Below are 17,326 nucleotides of genomic sequence, written 5' to 3' on the forward strand. Positions count from 1 at the left end.
GAACGTGCAAGTTAAACGCTTTGAGAAGAGGCTGTACCATTCTCTTCTCCATGCAGGGTCCCTGTTTGGTAGATGGATTTAATCATTTCTTTACACAGTCTTACAATATATTAGTTTAATGTCTCATCTTTTTCATCAATACTAGATATTTAAATAAATACCTGTTAAGGTTTATGAAATCGTAAGAATTATGGAATATACAGTTAAAAAAAAAGGTACTCTCAAAGTAATGTCAGTAAAGATGAAAGCCCCTATATTTGTCTAGTATTTTCTTAATTAAAATAACTATTTTAAACCCTAATCATCATCAGTCCTAGACCATTTTATAACCTGTATTGGTAATACAATAGGTTATATGTAAAAAAAAAAAATTGCGTAGTGAAACATACAGGTTAAGAATTAAAATCCTTTAAATGTTACGGCCAATAAAGACATAAAACAACTCAACATTTTAAACTTTTATTGAATGAACAAATCCAAGTTCTTTACATGTGGACATTATATACACGTCTATAACCATATGATCTATCAACTAGGTCAGCAATAACATTGTTTTCATGGTCAAGTTGTTTCTCAATATCATAATCATAACCTAGTGGCTAAATTTAAAAGCAGAAAACAAACCGCTTTTCAAAATCAAAATTCTGTATGTTTAAAAAAAAAAAAAAAAAAAAAAAGAGTTGGTCGTCATTAGAAGTCCTTTTATTTCTCTTTGCAGATATGCAACATTCTTTTCTTCTGCTTAAACACTCAGGATCATTTTCAGTACAATACCTGTGCATTATAATTCAGCGTGGACGGCAAGAGAGCCTTTACACAGATCTGAGAGAGGAGAAAACATACATAGATTATACTTTAATATGAAAGAAATACATTCGCAGGGCTAATAATGAAACAAATTATTATCTCTTTTCTATTTGCATTTTGTTTGAGAACTCAGTCTGCGTCAGGTGCAAATCAAGTGCAGTTAGACTTTTTTCAAAGATATTTTCAAAGAAATGAAGCATCATCAAATCAATTTAAAAAGCTCTGAGTTAGCAGACAATCGTGTAAAACCAGGTCTTGTACAAGACAACACCCACAATGTAAATATGGGCAGGAAAAATGGAAACAAAACTGTATGGACTAGGCCTACTTCAAAACAAATCCATGGACTAGGCCTATTTCAAAACAAATCCATGGACTAGGCCTACTTCAAAACAAATCCATGGACTAGGCCTATTTCAAAACAAATCCATGGACTAGGCCTATTTCAAAACAAATCCATGGACTAGGCCTATTTCAAAACAAATCCATGGACTAGGCCTATTTCAAAATAAATCCATATACTAGGCATATTTCAAAACAAATCCATGGACTATGCCTATTTCAAAACAAATCCACGGACTAGGCCTACTTCAAAACAAATCCACGGACTAGGCCTATTTCAAAAGAGTGGCACTATACCAATGAGCATTAACCAGGGCACTACAACACTGACTGGATACTACAAGGCAAGTCATGTTTGCTCTTTGATTTAACCATTCATTCATATGATACATTAAAGCTCACTGCATCAGACACCAATGATGAAATAACACATATCTTGAACAAAAAATATTGATTTTGTTACCCCAATAAAACACATGATATTTCCATAGAGAAGAAACATTTACAAGCAAGTCCCATATAGAGCGCTACAAATCTTACATGTAGATTCGTATTGTTACAGCATACGTTTTAACACAATATTAAAAAGTTAGAGTTCAATATATTAGGCATAATTAAAATGTGAAAGCCGACTGGAAACATATAAAAAGAATTACACAGGGTCGCCAACAGACTAGAAATATAGATTTTCATTTCTTCTTAATCTGTGGACCTTCACAATGTATTGGTTTCCCTCCCAATTACATACAGCAGTTATCTGTGTACCTGGTATGTCTGAGATTTGAGTCCCCACCCCCAACAGTACAACACAACCGCATTGTGACAGCAGTGCTTGTTACTTTGAAAACCCCACTTGTAGGGTACTCTAGAGAAGATGCAAGTTAAACACAATATAACCTCCCTTCTGTCTTATCCGTTTTTAAGTTTAACATGTTAATTTAGCAACAATATGTTATCAGTGTTTTACCACTAATAATAATAATAATAATAATAATAATAATAATAATATAAAAATAATACACCTTAAATGTTATTGGGCATATCTTTATTTTAAGATCACTTAGTACAATCACTATGTTAATCGCTATTCTTGTGTTACTATAACGTTTAAAGTCTGCTTTACATTTTAATGTATGAACTGTTTTTTGGTATTATAATACCAATTATGATTCACTAAATGTATAGTTTCCTATAAACTTTAAAAAAAGTGTGTATTGTTAAAATCTCACTGAAGTAAGAATTTGACAGCAGGATTTAAAAAAAAAAAAAAAAAAAAAAAAAAGATACCTAAATGTTCTAACATATATTACATGCACTGTATTTTTGGTCTCCTAATTTTAAATTCAATGCATTGTGTATAATATTTATTATTGCTCTTAACCAATTTAAAAAAAGGACAGATGGACATGGTTTTAAACCAGAACACAAGAAGCCAATATTTGGATTCCAGCATTTAGAGACTGGTTTCTGGTATGACGCTGCTAGTTCTTCATAGTAATACTGCAGCAGGGAAAAAGCACAGAGCTCAAAGAGAGCACCAGCATTGCATTACCTGTTATATCCCTGCACAGCTTGCCCACCACATGGTCTGCCTCTTGGGCGTATAGTGAAATGATATCATCTTCATACTCTTCTACTATGCTTTCACACTGTGAGGGGAGAATACAAATAGACAGATTTACACACTACAAGCCAGTGGAGGCGAATCATCTTCACAGGGTTGCTCTGAAGTGCGCCATTGCACACAGAGGGCATGTCTTTGCAACCCGCTGCCATTTTATCTCTGCTGCTGTTGAACCATTATGTTGGAATCAGTCTGCAGCATCAACAGCGCGCAGCACATTTTGCTGCTGCACAAAGTTTTTCTAAAACATCTGAAATGAATGTGCACCCAAAAAAAAAAAAACACACCTTAAATAAATAAAAACATTTAAACTAGAAACAGGAGAAAACTCAAACTCAAAACTAACAGGACATCATTGTGTATTACATTGCATTGACTATTATTAACATTATCTTTAGAAATCGGTGTAGTCTTAGACATAAAAAAATATGAATTGAAAGACCCCAAGACACAGTCTTTTATGCAATTAAAGCCTGGTTGCAGTTTCCCAGCATTAACAATGGTAAATTACAGCACTTCTTTGACTGGTATCCACCATTTAAACTAACCAAGAGGACAGCGAAACAGTTCAAGAATCGTGGTTCTCAAACTTGTGTAAATGCTGAAACAAAACAGCATATACCATTTGTTTCAATTGATTTCAAGTAATGGCTTTATTCCAATGTATGTCTGATTAAATAGGAACTATTGTCCTTATTAAAATATACACTTTATTAAATTAGCAAACAGGAAAACCTTTAAGACCACTAGTTTAGTGGACAAGAATTTCCTCAAAAATCAAGAACTTTATTGTTCTTTTGGAATGCATATTTTATTATGTCTCATGTTTATAAAAGTTGAATGAAATTCACTTCTTATAATTACTTTAATATATTATCTGCCCGATTTATAAATCAGATTACAATTATTATTTTAAATATATGCTAGATTCAGGAATACACATGTTGTAATAAATGGTTGAAATTAGAAAACTCAATTCAAGCATGTGTTATTACAAACTGTGTATTCTTTTACTCAGGCGTATATTTTGTAATGAAAGTTTGTCCTCACATTAACAGTGCTGTACCCTCATACCATGGTGCCAATATGGTAGCAGAAATTGTGTATTGCTTGTTCAAAAGGAAACTGGAGTTATATAATGGTTACATTTGGCTCTAAACAAACATTTTTAACAGTGATACTGTACTGGAAATGTATGTATAATATAGATCCATTACAAACAGTACAACTAAATACTAAAGACAATGTCCATTTTACCAAGCCACATTAAATCAGTCATTGATACAGTATTAAAAAGACGCATACGCAATATAAAATCAGGGGTCTCAATCCAAAAACTAGAAAATAAATAGAGATCCTTACCGCAAATTTCAAAGACTGTGAACTGTCTGGTCCATCACCAAACTGAAAATGTTGCAGGTTTCCCAGCATGCTTTTGTCAGGATCACCATCCCTTGGAGCAAATCTCTTATACAGTTTTTCTTTAGTGTCCGGGTCAACATACAAGGAATAATCATTCATATGATTGCAAACCTCTTCCATTAGCTCAGTTAAGTGAGTCTCTGACCTTGCAAATGGGACCTTGGTGGAAAAAATATGTAGCAATTAATGAATCAACACATCATTAGAATTAAGATAAAGAATAAACACTACTGTTCCAATCGCTTTGTAAACACAACTTTATAGATTATATCAATTTTAAAATCCATCACTATCAATTGTATTTTCTACCTAGATCTAAAACTGTTGAAAATAATACATTCATGCTCAAACTTCCAGAAGGAGAAATTATTATTATTACCTTAATTAATTCTCTACATATTTTATTTTTTTTATTTATTTTTTTATTAAGAGATGTGATCACTCCCCAGGGTTAGCACCAAGAAAATAAGTTTCCAAAATGTCACTTTTCACAGCATCTACTGATTCAGTTTGTATTGCTGAGCAGCTGGGTCATGTCTCTGCCCCCTCTCTTTTTTTGCAGAGTTTGTGTGAAACACATCCAGATACTACCTATACTCTCAGTGTGACTCTCCGAAACAACTGCACCAAAGGTCAAAGTGCACCCCTTCCCCCTGGTAGCAGGACAAAAAAAGTGTTCTGTCGTCTAGACAGGTCAAGGTGCAAGATGCCCCTGCCCCCGGAAGGGGGTGTCAACTGAAGCCAAGTGCAGGGTAAACAGAAGAGATGCATCCGCTGGCCTTTGAAGGGGGTTCATCTTCACCCTCCAGTGATCAAAGTAGGAAGTTCTCATGTCAACCCTGGTCACAGGGGCTGGATTGCGGATGAACTATTTCTGCAATGTAGATATATCCAGACTCCATTGTCTTCTTTCAGACACAGTGTGGACCCTTCCGGTCCCAGTGATTACATTATGGACACTTTCACATGTGTGCCTCATTTCACAAAGAGGTCTCTCCTTGCTTCACTACCATCTGGTCACAAATCAGATAAAGGCCCCAGCTTCAAAAATAAAGCACCGAGTCCAAAATTGTTTTATTATTACTTTTTATTTTTTTGGCAGCAATGAAACAAATAATATTTTACCCTTTTTTTTTTTTTTTTTTAACTGAGACGGATTAAAAGTTAAATAATTAAATTGAAATTACCACTCTAAGAAACGGATTTAATTGTTTAGGATATATGCATGACCAGTTTAAAAGAGATACAAATGTTTCTTAAAAGCGGCGCATTGTGTCAAAACTAAAATGCATTTACATATGCTGATATACAGATGCAGTGAATGTTTACATTTTCTCCGATCATAAATTCCTATAAATTGTTTACAGTACATTCTTCATATTTTCCTTGCAGCTTCCAATTTTTTTGTACTGCATCCTCTACTGAATTTTTAAGATCACGAAATCTGGAAAACGGCTGTGAATTAAATTCCTCTCCTTAACAGTCTGAAGGGTTTGAATAGGACCTGTCAATAAAGAATTTCCAGAGGAATAAGAAAGGGCTTGGATGTTCTCACACAGCAGAAAAGGCTTCTCAGAGATACTGCCCTCCATTGAATTCTCATTGGAAAGGCAGCCATTATGGAAATGCAACAAAACAATCCAGAAGCACATTTTTTGTAAATGCAAAGCCCTAATAGATAGTGTTTGTTCTGAATAGGAAACATATACAGAACTGTTTTACACAGACTAAAGGTTAGTCTACAAAATCGAAGAAAAGAAAATATATAACTACAAATTAATAAAAACAAAGACATTGCTAATGTGCCAGATTTTCAATTGTCTTGTCAATTTTAGCCATTTCTCCCACAATGTTATTAACATTAGTGCTAAAAGAAATTCACTAATAAATTAAGGAAGCTTTAAACAAAGAAAAGTTTTTGGTTATGTCCTTAATATAACACAGAAAGACTTCAATACTTGATGGGCATTCAACTTTTTTGACTCACAAATGAAACTAATTATAGCGCAGATTATCACACAATCAGTTTGATTTATTACACTGTACATCAAATTAATATCATTAACGCAACACTTGAGAGAAGTTCACATTTTGGGGTTCACGTTTTGTAACTGAGCAAGTTTTCTGCCTTGTATCAAGGGATTTTGAGATTCATTTAAAAAGTTCAACCAGCACCAAGAAATAATCAGAACACTTTAATCCATGTAATCTTATACAAGCACAGGGCATTCATATTTATACTACACTCTTACATGCCAATATAGAAAGAGTATTTGCTGCATGTGTCAACAATGAGGATATTGCGGGATGCATTGCTGAAGCACAGCTACTTTGCTGTAGGGTAATTCATGTGGAATATATGAATACACAGTCTCACTTGGGGATTTTGGGAACTATAATTAGCATTTATTTCAAATTAATCCACTGTGAGGAACAGTGTATAAAATTTCCTCATACAATATGCAAATCAGTTCAAGGTTTTTTTTTTTTTTGTTTGTTTTTTATTGGCTGATATAACTGGACAGAAATAACGTTTAAATTCCAGAGAGTCGTATATAACATTTAAAGAGATTTCAGTCTGTGCGTGAAATTAACAAGAACGGATGGAAACACCTGGTGCTACAGAACAAGATTAGTTTATTACATATAACATACTATACAAATGTACAACTGTAATTCCGTTGTTTGTGGAAGGGATTTGTGAGCAACAGTAGTTCTCCAATATGCAATTATGATCACACAAAATGCAATACTCTTGGGATATACAGTCTCGCTCTACTGTACAAAAGCAGTACATAATTTCATCAACAAAACTTTGACAAGACTACAGGGTCCATCATCTAAATAAAGTGTCATATTCTATTTTCATTCACAACGACTCAAATACACCCCCCACTCCATACATCGCTGGTGTCGGGGTCCAATAAAAATCTGCTATATATCGAGGGCTGCGATATAGCGAGAGACCCATAGAAAAAACAAATAGATTAATAACAAATACTGTACAACCACTCCCTCATTTTATCGGGGGCATCAGGGTCCAGTACAAGTCCTCTATGCACCCGCTTTTTCTCACTTTAGTATAAAAAGCAGCGCACCGTTTTAATTCGTACTGTGAAAGGCAATTGCTTCTCATCAACTTCAGTCTCCAATTAATTTCATGAGTCTTCCTCTCCTTTCTCAAATGCCCAAACCCGAGGCATTGAAAGAATCCCATTCTCAACACATGATGCTTGTTGTTAGGGAGCGGACGTCACAGCCCTGTGGCTTTTGCTAGTGTATTGCTGCTGCCACACGTGAACACCTGGTTGGTTAAAACAAAAACTGCTTCAACAAGTAGATATTTAATTAGCTTTATGTTATTACGCGTGTGTGTATATGATAACAGTATGGTATTAATGCTTTGTTTTTAATTGTTCTGTATATATTTGTTTGTGGTGTGCAGTATGAAATAAAACAAACAGTAACTCTAAATGAACTTGCCTATGTATGTTGCAGCTAAGGCATGCTCAGCAAGACTGTAAAAATGGGAAGCCAACTCCAGCACCGCGATATAGCTGAAACCGCAGTACAGCGAGGGGAGATATAACGAGGGGTGGGTGTATTTAAATAATAAAAGCAGATTAGTGCTATGGACTGAAAACACCTGTCAGTACTGGGCAATGTAAACAGGATCCTGGTCCACCCACATCGCCTGTGATTTCAATTCATTGGTCATCAAGGGCCCTGCCTCATTTCATTTACCCCTCTCTCCTGGCACTACTTTCAGTAGTTTCAATAAGAAAAACAATAAATAGCACATTTTATAATTATTCGAAGCATTCAAAGACCAAATCTTTGGTCCCTTGAATTTGTCTGCCAAACTTAAGAGCAGAGAGAAAAAGAAAAAAAGAAGTTTAGATTAGGTAATTTGACCATGGTGAGAAATTCACACTTGTCCTGAAGCCAGTCCTAGGTTTCAGAACTTCACTTGTTTAGGTATATAAGTGAAATGAACAGATGCCATTAGCAATTCGGCCCCTGCAAAATGTACTCATGGCACTTCTCACAGCATGAATAAATCCCACCCCAGTCTTCAGGGTTACCAATAGGAATTGTTCATGAATCTCTAGCAGTGGAACAATGTATTTAACAAGGGTCTGCTTACACAAACCTCCCATACTTCATTAAGAGTAGTGCTGAAAGCCAGGACTGAGTGCAGAGCTAGCGTTAGTTTCTAACATGTTTATTTTACATATACAGTCAGCACTCGGATATCCGTTACCCAGATACACGCGAGTCGCATTTTACCGCACCTGTATTAAGAAAAATATATATGAATGCGCTTACCCAGCGTACGTGATTTCCGACCCCGTCACCAGTTCTTCGATGTTACCATGTACTTGTTTATTCACAGCCACATGATGCCGCCCCCGACATTCCAACTCAGTCCGTCTATTGTGCAGTTACACAGTGAACGAGACAAGCTATGGTAATGTAAAAGTTAATCATTAAAACAGCTGTGGACGGTGTGATGCATTTTATTTTAAATCTGTGATATTTACTTGCTTATGTGTCATTTTTATTTGCAGGTGAACTGTGGCATTACGGCCTTATCACGCAGCACTCTATTCTGCACTTGTGAATACCGACTGGATACCACTTTAATTCTGGAAACTGGAGGTTTTTTTTAAATCTTTTGCTAAATTGCATTGCCTTTTACATTTTACGCAGTTCTATGCATGGGTGACGTTTTAATTTCCTTTTGCTGTTGGGTCGTTAATGGGGAATTTTACATACTGCTACAATACGCACCAGATTTGAAAGCATGTACTGTATTACAGTCCACAGCAGTCTTTTGGCAAATGACGATTTTCAGAATCATACCGTTCTGAATTAAAATACTTCTGTTAAAAATAGTACTGTACCAACAAAACCAACTACAGTACATCTAAATGGAAGCCTACTTTAAAACACAGTCCTTTCAGATATGTAGTTTTTGATATGGTATCTTTGTCTTCCCTGAAAAAACAGCCAAGGATTGGAACGGGCCACAATGAAATAACCAGATATGCGTCACACTCGTTTAACCATCACTGAAGTCAACATTTTATATATATTTATAAATTATATTCATATATAAATACATGGTATTACCTTTTGTGATTAGTGTATTCAGTTATATTAAGGTTAGTATCCTGGATTTAGCACGCTATCTCATTTTCATATGTAAAACGGCCCGACTGCAGAATTAGTTTATAAATGTTGGTATTTAGAAATTTTGATAATTAAAACAATATTTTGGTGATGTCACGATCACCCATGGCAGCATAAATCTTCAAGGAAAACATTTTAACCCCTAAATGGCAGGTGAATATAGTTGATTCGGTCAAAAATCCACATATACTTGCAATTAATAATGTGATCAACACAAGTGGTGTTTTATATTTGAAAAATACAATTAAGCATGCTTAAATAAAAAAAATTAAAAACACAATGAAATTTAAATAAAACTATAGTTTCAAAACACTAAATTCATTAAGGACATTCTCCTGAATTAAAAAAAGAAAGATATATCTATGTTTTCAGTTACAAAGTAAAAACAGCGATGTTTATAAGAAGTATAGGCTTCAATCAACTCTAAATGGGATAGAAACGTCCCTTTGGGTGTCCCTGAGGTGCATCAGTAAAGCTTTTATTAGTGTTAATCTTGTTTGTACACATCGCCTGGAAATAAAGACAGCCATCATATTTCTATTGCAGAGACAAAATGGATCCAGTAGTTTTGATTTCTGCACATCTGCATGCTGCCATCAAATCCGTGGAAACACATTCAGAGTTTCCAAAATACACATTGAGAAATAGTGATGTCGACCAGTTAGAAGCAATTACAGCTCATTTCATGTGCTTCAAGGAAACTACAATGAACTCTGTGTCTGCAGTTAAGAAGACTGAATAAAAAAAAGAAAGTAGACAATACGTTTGTTCCTCACAGCACAATTGCTGACAGGTTAGGTGTTTTTAACTGTAGAATTGGCAAAACTAAATACCGATATTTGAGTCCTCACTCAGAACATGGGGACCCTCATACAGTGACATACATCATACTGCCTGATTTCACATCAATCTTCACCAAACTTATCATAGAATCCTACCTCCTTATAGAAATATCAGATTTAATTTGGTTATTATCCAATAAATGTTCGACTTTATATGAATATTTTAAAACTGTTCTCATGCACTCCACAAAGACACATCCCTTTACTCCATAGCTGCCTAATGAGTGTGCACAACACATACTGCAGAGGGCAGTAGAGTGAGTGTGCCCAACACATACTGCAGAGGGAAGAATAGTGTGCACAACACATACTGCAGAGGGCAATAGAGTGAGTGTGCCCAACACATACTGCAGAGGGCAGTAGAGTGAGTGTGCACAACACATACTGCAGAGGGCAGTAGAGTGAGTGTGCACAACACATACTGCAGAGGGCAGTAGAGTGAGTGTGCCCAACACATACTGCAGAGGGCAGTAGAGTGAGTGTGCTACTGCAGAGGGAAGAATGGTGAGTGTGCACAACACATACTGCAGAGGGCAATAGAGTGAGTGTGCACAACACATACTGCAGAGGGCAGTAGAGTGAGTGTGCACAACACATACTGCAGAGGGCAGTAGAGTGAGTGTGCACAACACATACTGCAGAGGGCAGTAGAGTGAGTGTGCCCAACACATACTGCAGAGGGCAGTAGAGTGAGTGTGCACAACACATACTGCAGAGGGCAGTAGAGTGAGTGTGCACAACACATACTGCAGAGGGCAGTAGAGTGAGTGTGCACAACACATACTGCAGAGGGCAGTAGAGTGAGTGTGCACAACACATACTGCAGAGGGCAGTAGAGTGAGTGTGCACAACACATACTGCAGAGGGCAGTAGAGTGAGTGTGCACAACACATACTGCAGAGGGCAGTAGAGTGAGTGTGCACAACACATACTGCAGAGGGCAGTAGAGTGAGTGTGCACAACACATACTGCAGAGGGCAGTAGAGTGAGTGTGCACAACACATACTGCAGAGGGCAGTAGAGTGAGTGTGCACAACACATACTGCAGAGGGCAGAGAGTGAGTGTGCACAACACATACTGCAGTGAGTGTGCCCAACACATACTGCAGAGGGCAGTAGAGTGAGTGTGCACAACACATACTGCAGAGGGCAGTAGAGTGAGTGTGCCCAACACATACTGCAGAGGGCAGTAGAGTGAGTGTGCACAACACATACTGCAGAGGGCAGTAGAGTGAGTGTGCACAACACATACTGCAGAGGGCAAGAGTGAGTGTGCACAACACATACTGCAGAGGGCAGTAGAGTGTGTGCACAACACATACTGCAGAGGGCAGTAGAGTGAGTGTGCCCAACACATACTGCAGAGGGCAGTAGAGTGAGTGTGCACACATACACATACTGCAGAGGGCAGTAGAGTGAGTGTGCCCAACACATACTGCAGAGGGAAGAATGGTGAGTGTGCACAACACATACTGCAGAGGGCAGTAGAGTGAGTGTGCCCAACACATACTGCAGAGGGCAGTAGAGTGAGTGTGCACAACACATACTGCAGAGGGCAGTAGAGTGAGTGTGCACAACACATACTGCAGTAGAGTGAGTGTGCAACACATACTGCAGAGGGCAATAGAGTGTGTGCACAACACATACTGCAGAGGGCAGTAGAGTTATTAAGTTACATGGGGTCTGCAGTAAACTTAGTTTATTACACATCGTCACAACCAATCAGATCGCGCCATTGGAGTGGGGTATGTCACGATACACTAAAAATTTTGATTTTTGTTCAGTGCATGAAATTGAAGCTGAATAAAATATTCCATCACTTACGAAACTGTCCAGACTACTGCAGAACACAGCAAAGGAAAAAGCAAAAAGGTCTAGATTTATTCATGTATGCGAGAAAAATATGAATAAATCAAAAGTACAAACACGTTTTTATTTTTGCTTGTTTTTTTTTTTTTTTTTTTTTTTTTTTAGGCAATGGTATATAATTAAGCAATGAGTTGTTTTTAAATGCAGTGAACATTCAACATGTGGAATGTTTACCCATTCGCTCTTGAGAATGCCCATAAATGCAATGTTGATAATGCACTAACAACTGAGTGTGAAAAAGAATGCTCCAATGAGATTGTTATTTTGACCCAACAGAAGGCTGTAAGAACATGATACTTTGCATGAACTCTGACAGTTTGGTTCATGACAAAGTCCAACATATTAACCTTAAACAATACCCTATGTTTTATTTGTTTAGTCTGATATAACCCACTTTCACCTATATTCTGTGTATATGTGCAATCCCCCTCCCACCCCTAAAATACAAAAAAGACAAAAACTGCAAATCAGAGTTTATCTTCATCGTTCTAACCAGGGCCTGTACATAAACATTACATGAGCTGGGGTGACATTTGTCCTTCACATGGGGTTTATTTGGATTAAAAAAATAAATAAAAATGTATATATAAGTCAGATATTTATATGCATATAATAATATTAAATTAGCCAGTTCTCATGTGGTTGAGAACTACGCCAACCAGGGTGTAATAAACATAGACAGACAGGCAAGAAACTGAACCTTTTTGTCCTTGTCTGGACCAATCAACGGTAATGGAGGAGGGCACAGACAGATCCAATTACTGCTTTTACATCACAGGTCTGCCCACTGTAACAAGTGAATCTAGCACCAGCATATTAATACTGGGGAGCCTTCAAAGAGAAAAAAAAAAACAAAAAAAAACAACACCTCCTGGTATCACGTTTCTCCTCTGTATAAAAGGACTTTAAACTTTGTATTGCTTCATTTTGGTTTTTATTGGTTTTGATGCTAAATATGTGCCTGAATTCTGTAATAGTTTTCTTTAAACACCTACATCCATTTGTACTTTAGGGTCAAAGACCAAAAAAGGAAACAAACATGGTTAAACAACAGTGTATAGATACTAAAAAATTGGCCACGCCCCTCCCCCCAACACAAACACACAAAATAAAGAAATTCACTTTCATCCCAGAGGATGTAAATGCAATTTATTTTAGAATTTACCCCCCACAGGATTAAGGTTACCATATCAAGGACCACTGCTGTTTAGATAAGTGGCTAGTGGCTGTCCCTCATTTTATTCTACATGCTTGCATAAAATCATTTGTACCTCACTGTGTTTCTGGCTTCCATCTGGAGCAATTCTAAAATTTCCTACTTGGATTGTCTTCTTTGGATCCACTTGTTTTATGGAGTAGTTTAGCTCATCAACTATTGCCCTGCAAGCTAAAGAAACAATATATAATATGCTCCATTAGCACAAGGAACAATGTAACGGCAATGAAAACAGACTAATTAGGCAAAAGAAAACAATGCTGACTTAGCAATTGAGGCTCCATTGTTGTGATTCTTCTGTCAGTTTCTCATTGAATTTGAATCAGTGTCATTATGATAGAGTTCCCAGCTAGTGCACTGTAGCACCAACAGCCCCAGTAAAACAGCCACAAAGGGGTGGTGAGTATTTTGCTTATTAGCTGGGCACAGTAATGTACAAAATGCCAGGCTTTAACTGAAAGCCCTTAAATGTGCAAATGAGCGAATATAAACATGATCTAATATCTGATTTCAACTGCAACTCTTAATTATACAACCCAGAAAACATGGAGCAACACTACCACAAACAGCTGAGAATGAGGTCAAACCAGAAAAGGGGAGGGGGTTGTGAAGGAACAATGCACCTCTAATCAAAACGGTTTGTAAACATGAATTACAGTGGAAGGTACAAGGGGCATACTGTATGGGTACCACAAATAAAATCATGCTAACTTTCATATTTTTGCAAGAAGGTGGTCAAAACAGGTTTAATATTTCCCGACAGGTTAGAGCTGGTCATCCAAATAGTCATTTTCCTTGTGATACCTGAGTCACTGTTTCAAATGCTCAATTCCTTCTGTGCAGTACCTTAGAGGTTAATGGGTAGACATACTGGTACAGCTACATGGTTTCTAGAAATACCGGTATGTTACTTGAACGAAGGCTATCTGCACCTGGGATAAAAGGTCCCATGTAACATCTGGTCATTTTCTTTAAACCCTTATCTGTGTCAAGGTAGAAATCCATAACTTATTTTTAGTAGAACCTAATCATCATCCAGTGTGATAACAACCAGCAAAGTGGGCGTCTAACGACAACTTCCAATGGTATGGCTATTGTTTAAATATTGTACTTTAACTGGGGAAAAGCCTTTGGAAATTTTACATTTTTGAAGATTTCATCCAAGATATTGGTGCAGACCCATGTGAAAACACAACATCCATTGAGGCTGTACTAAAACAGTTGCACAGTACTAAAATGTACATTTATTGAACACAACAAAGTAAAAGCAAGAAAAATCTAATATTTTCACTTACCAGAACAATACAATACTTCGTCTTTTTTCCCTTCTACCTTCTCAGAAGAAAGACAGAGTACCATTAGCAAAATACCAAACTGAATTATGAAGGACTCCATTCTGCTGAAAAAAAAAAAAAAAAAAGGAAAAGAAAAAAGAAATTAGCATTGTGGCGATTACATTTATTTTTAAATGTTGTGTTTTTGGTAATGTCATTTATATACATGTTAGATAACCTGTTAAATTTAAAACAATTGTCTTTTCTAAAAGAAAAAAGTATATTATACTATAACACAATTCTTCAATCTCAAGAAAATGTGATTATTCCTTATGGCCATAAAGTTAAAAAAAACCAAAAAAACAAAAACTGAAGGTTGGAATATTCAACAAAAAAACCAAGACAAGGAAACACAAAACATCATTCTTGCAGAAAGCTGAAACGCAGTACTAATGAAGTGATGTGCTGAGGCTGGCAAAAGAACAAATAAGCATATCAGTGCAAGCAAGCGATAATAATTTGTTCTGTCAGAGTATATTTAAATTTAATGTGAGCACACCCCACTGACCAATCACTTTGCAGTATGTCCACTGCGTTCACAAGAGTAAAAAAGAAACCATTCAACCGTAATTGGACTGGTACTTTGTACTCTTTTTTTTTTTGTTAATGAACTGCTGCTAGAAGGAAGCCCCACACTTAACATTATAACAAAAAAGTAGCAAAAACAAACAAAAACAAAAGTTTAAGTCTGTTGTCAAACGGTTTTCACCATCAAGACCAAAAGCAAATGAAACAGGTATTAAGATAAAAAAAAAAACTTCTGCCAGGTACGCTATCATTGACACGAGCATGCACAGCAACCTATTTTTGGATCCGTTTATTTATGGATTTATATATTATTAGATGGCCTATCCTTGTGTTGTTTCATAATTCTCTACATATAGAATTGCCCAGAAATGTTAGAAAAATGTATTTAATAAACAGTAGATTGAGCAGAACAAGGCAGCAGTATACAGTGGGTCTCCCTGCGATACTAATGACTGGCACTACCAGAGCATGCCATTTGGTGTGCATGTCTACGACAGAGGCAGGTGGTGGATTTCACACCCCAACAAATCACAGGTTCAGCTTCCAGTCATTATAGGTCTCGGGGACACAGGTGCACACACAGCCTTTCTATTAGTGAAGGTGGATGCACTAGCGCCACCAGTGGAGTACCTACAGCCCTCTCTGTCTGAGACTGCATGTTTTCCTCGCGGCCAATTAAGCAGTCTGCTCCATTCACACATCCCTTCTAGGTTTGTGATAAATCACCTTGTAGGTCATGCCTCATTACTGTCACAGTATTCAGTACATTTAATAGCACATGGAGGCATTGCACTGGTGCAATTGCATTGGCGTGGGCATGTTTAATTTCAACAAACCTGTTAAACGGCCTTGGAGAGAGGCTGTACTGATTAATACAAGTAACTAATAAAACTAATTAAAAGTTGTAGGCCCGGAGACAAAGACAGCACTTGCATGAAGATTCCACTCTCTGTGTCACACTGTCATGAATTCCCCCCTTTAACACACACCTATTCAGAAGTGTCCTATTAACATTTTAAAGTGTCCTTTACAGAAAACTATCCTTTAGTATTAAAAGGAACCAAAAAAACAAAAACAAAACACAGGTAGTATGTTAATCAGATAATGACCTAGTCATGATGTACAGAGAAACATTCTATGTTTGGGGGATATGGAAAAGAGAGAGCCAGGTATCCATTGACAGTAAGACATGTTAATGCACCTGCACTCTCTACAAGCACTGGCACGTGTTTAAACTTAAAATACTTTTAATTTTTACTTATGATATATATATTAATCATGACTACAAACTGTACTTACTGAATAAATTACTTGAATACATTGTTTAAATAAATGATTTTATTATTATTATTATTATTATTATTATTATTATTATTATTATTATTATTATTATTATTCTGGACCTGGAATTACACCTCGTTTATATACATGTCGATAGTATAATGTATTATACATACATTCGTACAATATAATTATACTTACCTGGGCTGGTGTGACACAAACTACCTCGAGTCTGATAACAAAAACTTTGCCACTGCAACCGGTGAATTTATAATGAAAACAAAATCGCTCTTTTCTTCAGAAAACAAGCAAACAAAGCTAGGCTCGTTGGTCTGTCTGTTGTGTGTGTGTGTGTGTATGTGTGTGTGTGTGTGTGTGTATATATATATATATATATATATATATATATATATATCTCTATCTGGAGACCTGTATTTGCTATATTTCACAATCAGCAATGACACCAACCACAGACGCGCTCTACTCCTGCGTTGCCACGGCTATAGGAAGTGTCGACACTTGCTTGACCGACAACTAAAAGGTCCAACAGAATTGCAAAGCAGCGGCAGGTAACCAATTGAGATGAACACAGAGCGGGCTCGGGTAGTTAGTAAACTATCAAATGACCCGGATGCAGGCAAGTTAATACTAATCCATGTATGTACTTACTTTTCGAATTTAGGGTTAAAAAGCCTCAGTTCTTTCGACTATTAGTTTGTTCATTATTCCAGGATACTAATGACAGTCCTTCTGACCAACTGCTGAACAAGAAATACAGTATGGCGAAATATATCTTAAAACAACGAGGTTTCAAGTTTCAGTGTCGAGGAATGTTCTTAGTCCCTCCCTGGAGTGTATTTAAAGA

At 36.6% G+C, this 17,326-nt stretch overlaps 1 protein-coding gene across 4 annotated transcripts; it reads right to left on the reverse strand.

The window, feature by feature from the left end:
* Positions 1-474: 474 nt before the first annotated feature.
* Positions 475-17,215, reverse strand: LOC121314059 (protein canopy-1-like). 4 transcript variants are annotated; one of them, XM_041246869.1, is made up of 6 exons: positions 17,131-17,215; positions 14,614-14,717; positions 13,374-13,489; positions 4,136-4,354; positions 2,702-2,798; positions 475-822 (listed from the first exon to the last, which is right to left on the reverse strand). In XM_041246869.1, the coding sequence occupies exons 2-6, from the start codon at positions 14,711-14,713 to the stop codon at positions 782-784; spliced, it is 573 nt and encodes a 190-aa protein (XP_041102803.1). In that variant the 5' UTR covers positions 14,714-14,717; positions 17,131-17,215; the 3' UTR covers positions 475-781. The 4 variants fall into 4 exon arrangements, with proteins under 4 accessions (XP_041102803.1, XP_041102805.1, XP_041102806.1 ...); XM_041246871.1 differs by having other exon boundaries at positions 14,614-14,714; positions 17,131-17,209; XM_041246872.1 differs by lacking the exon at positions 17,131-17,215 and adding an exon at positions 16,663-16,720 and having other exon boundaries at positions 14,614-14,714.
* Between the last annotated feature and the right edge of the window lie 111 nt (positions 17,216-17,326).

The sequence above is a fragment of the Polyodon spathula genome, chromosome 4 (assembly GCF_017654505.1).
Source record: "Polyodon spathula isolate WHYD16114869_AA chromosome 4, ASM1765450v1, whole genome shotgun sequence".
Classification (NCBI taxonomy): domain Eukaryota; kingdom Metazoa; phylum Chordata; class Actinopteri; order Acipenseriformes; family Polyodontidae; genus Polyodon; species Polyodon spathula.

Excerpts from the sequence above, each read along its gene's own strand:
- LOC121314059 (XM_041246869.1), bottom strand. The coding sequence starts at position 14,713 with ATGGAGTCCTTCATAATTCAGTTTGGTATTTTGCTAATGGTACTCTGT. Across the intron at positions 13,490-14,613 it reads CGAAGTATTGTATTGTTCTG|CTTGCAGGGCAATAGTTGAT; the intron begins GTAAGTGAAAAT and ends TTGTTTCTTTAG. Across the intron at positions 823-2,701 it reads GCTGTGCAGGGATATAACAG|ATCTGTGTAAAGGCTCTCTT; the intron begins GTAATGCAATGC and ends CTCCTCTCTCAG.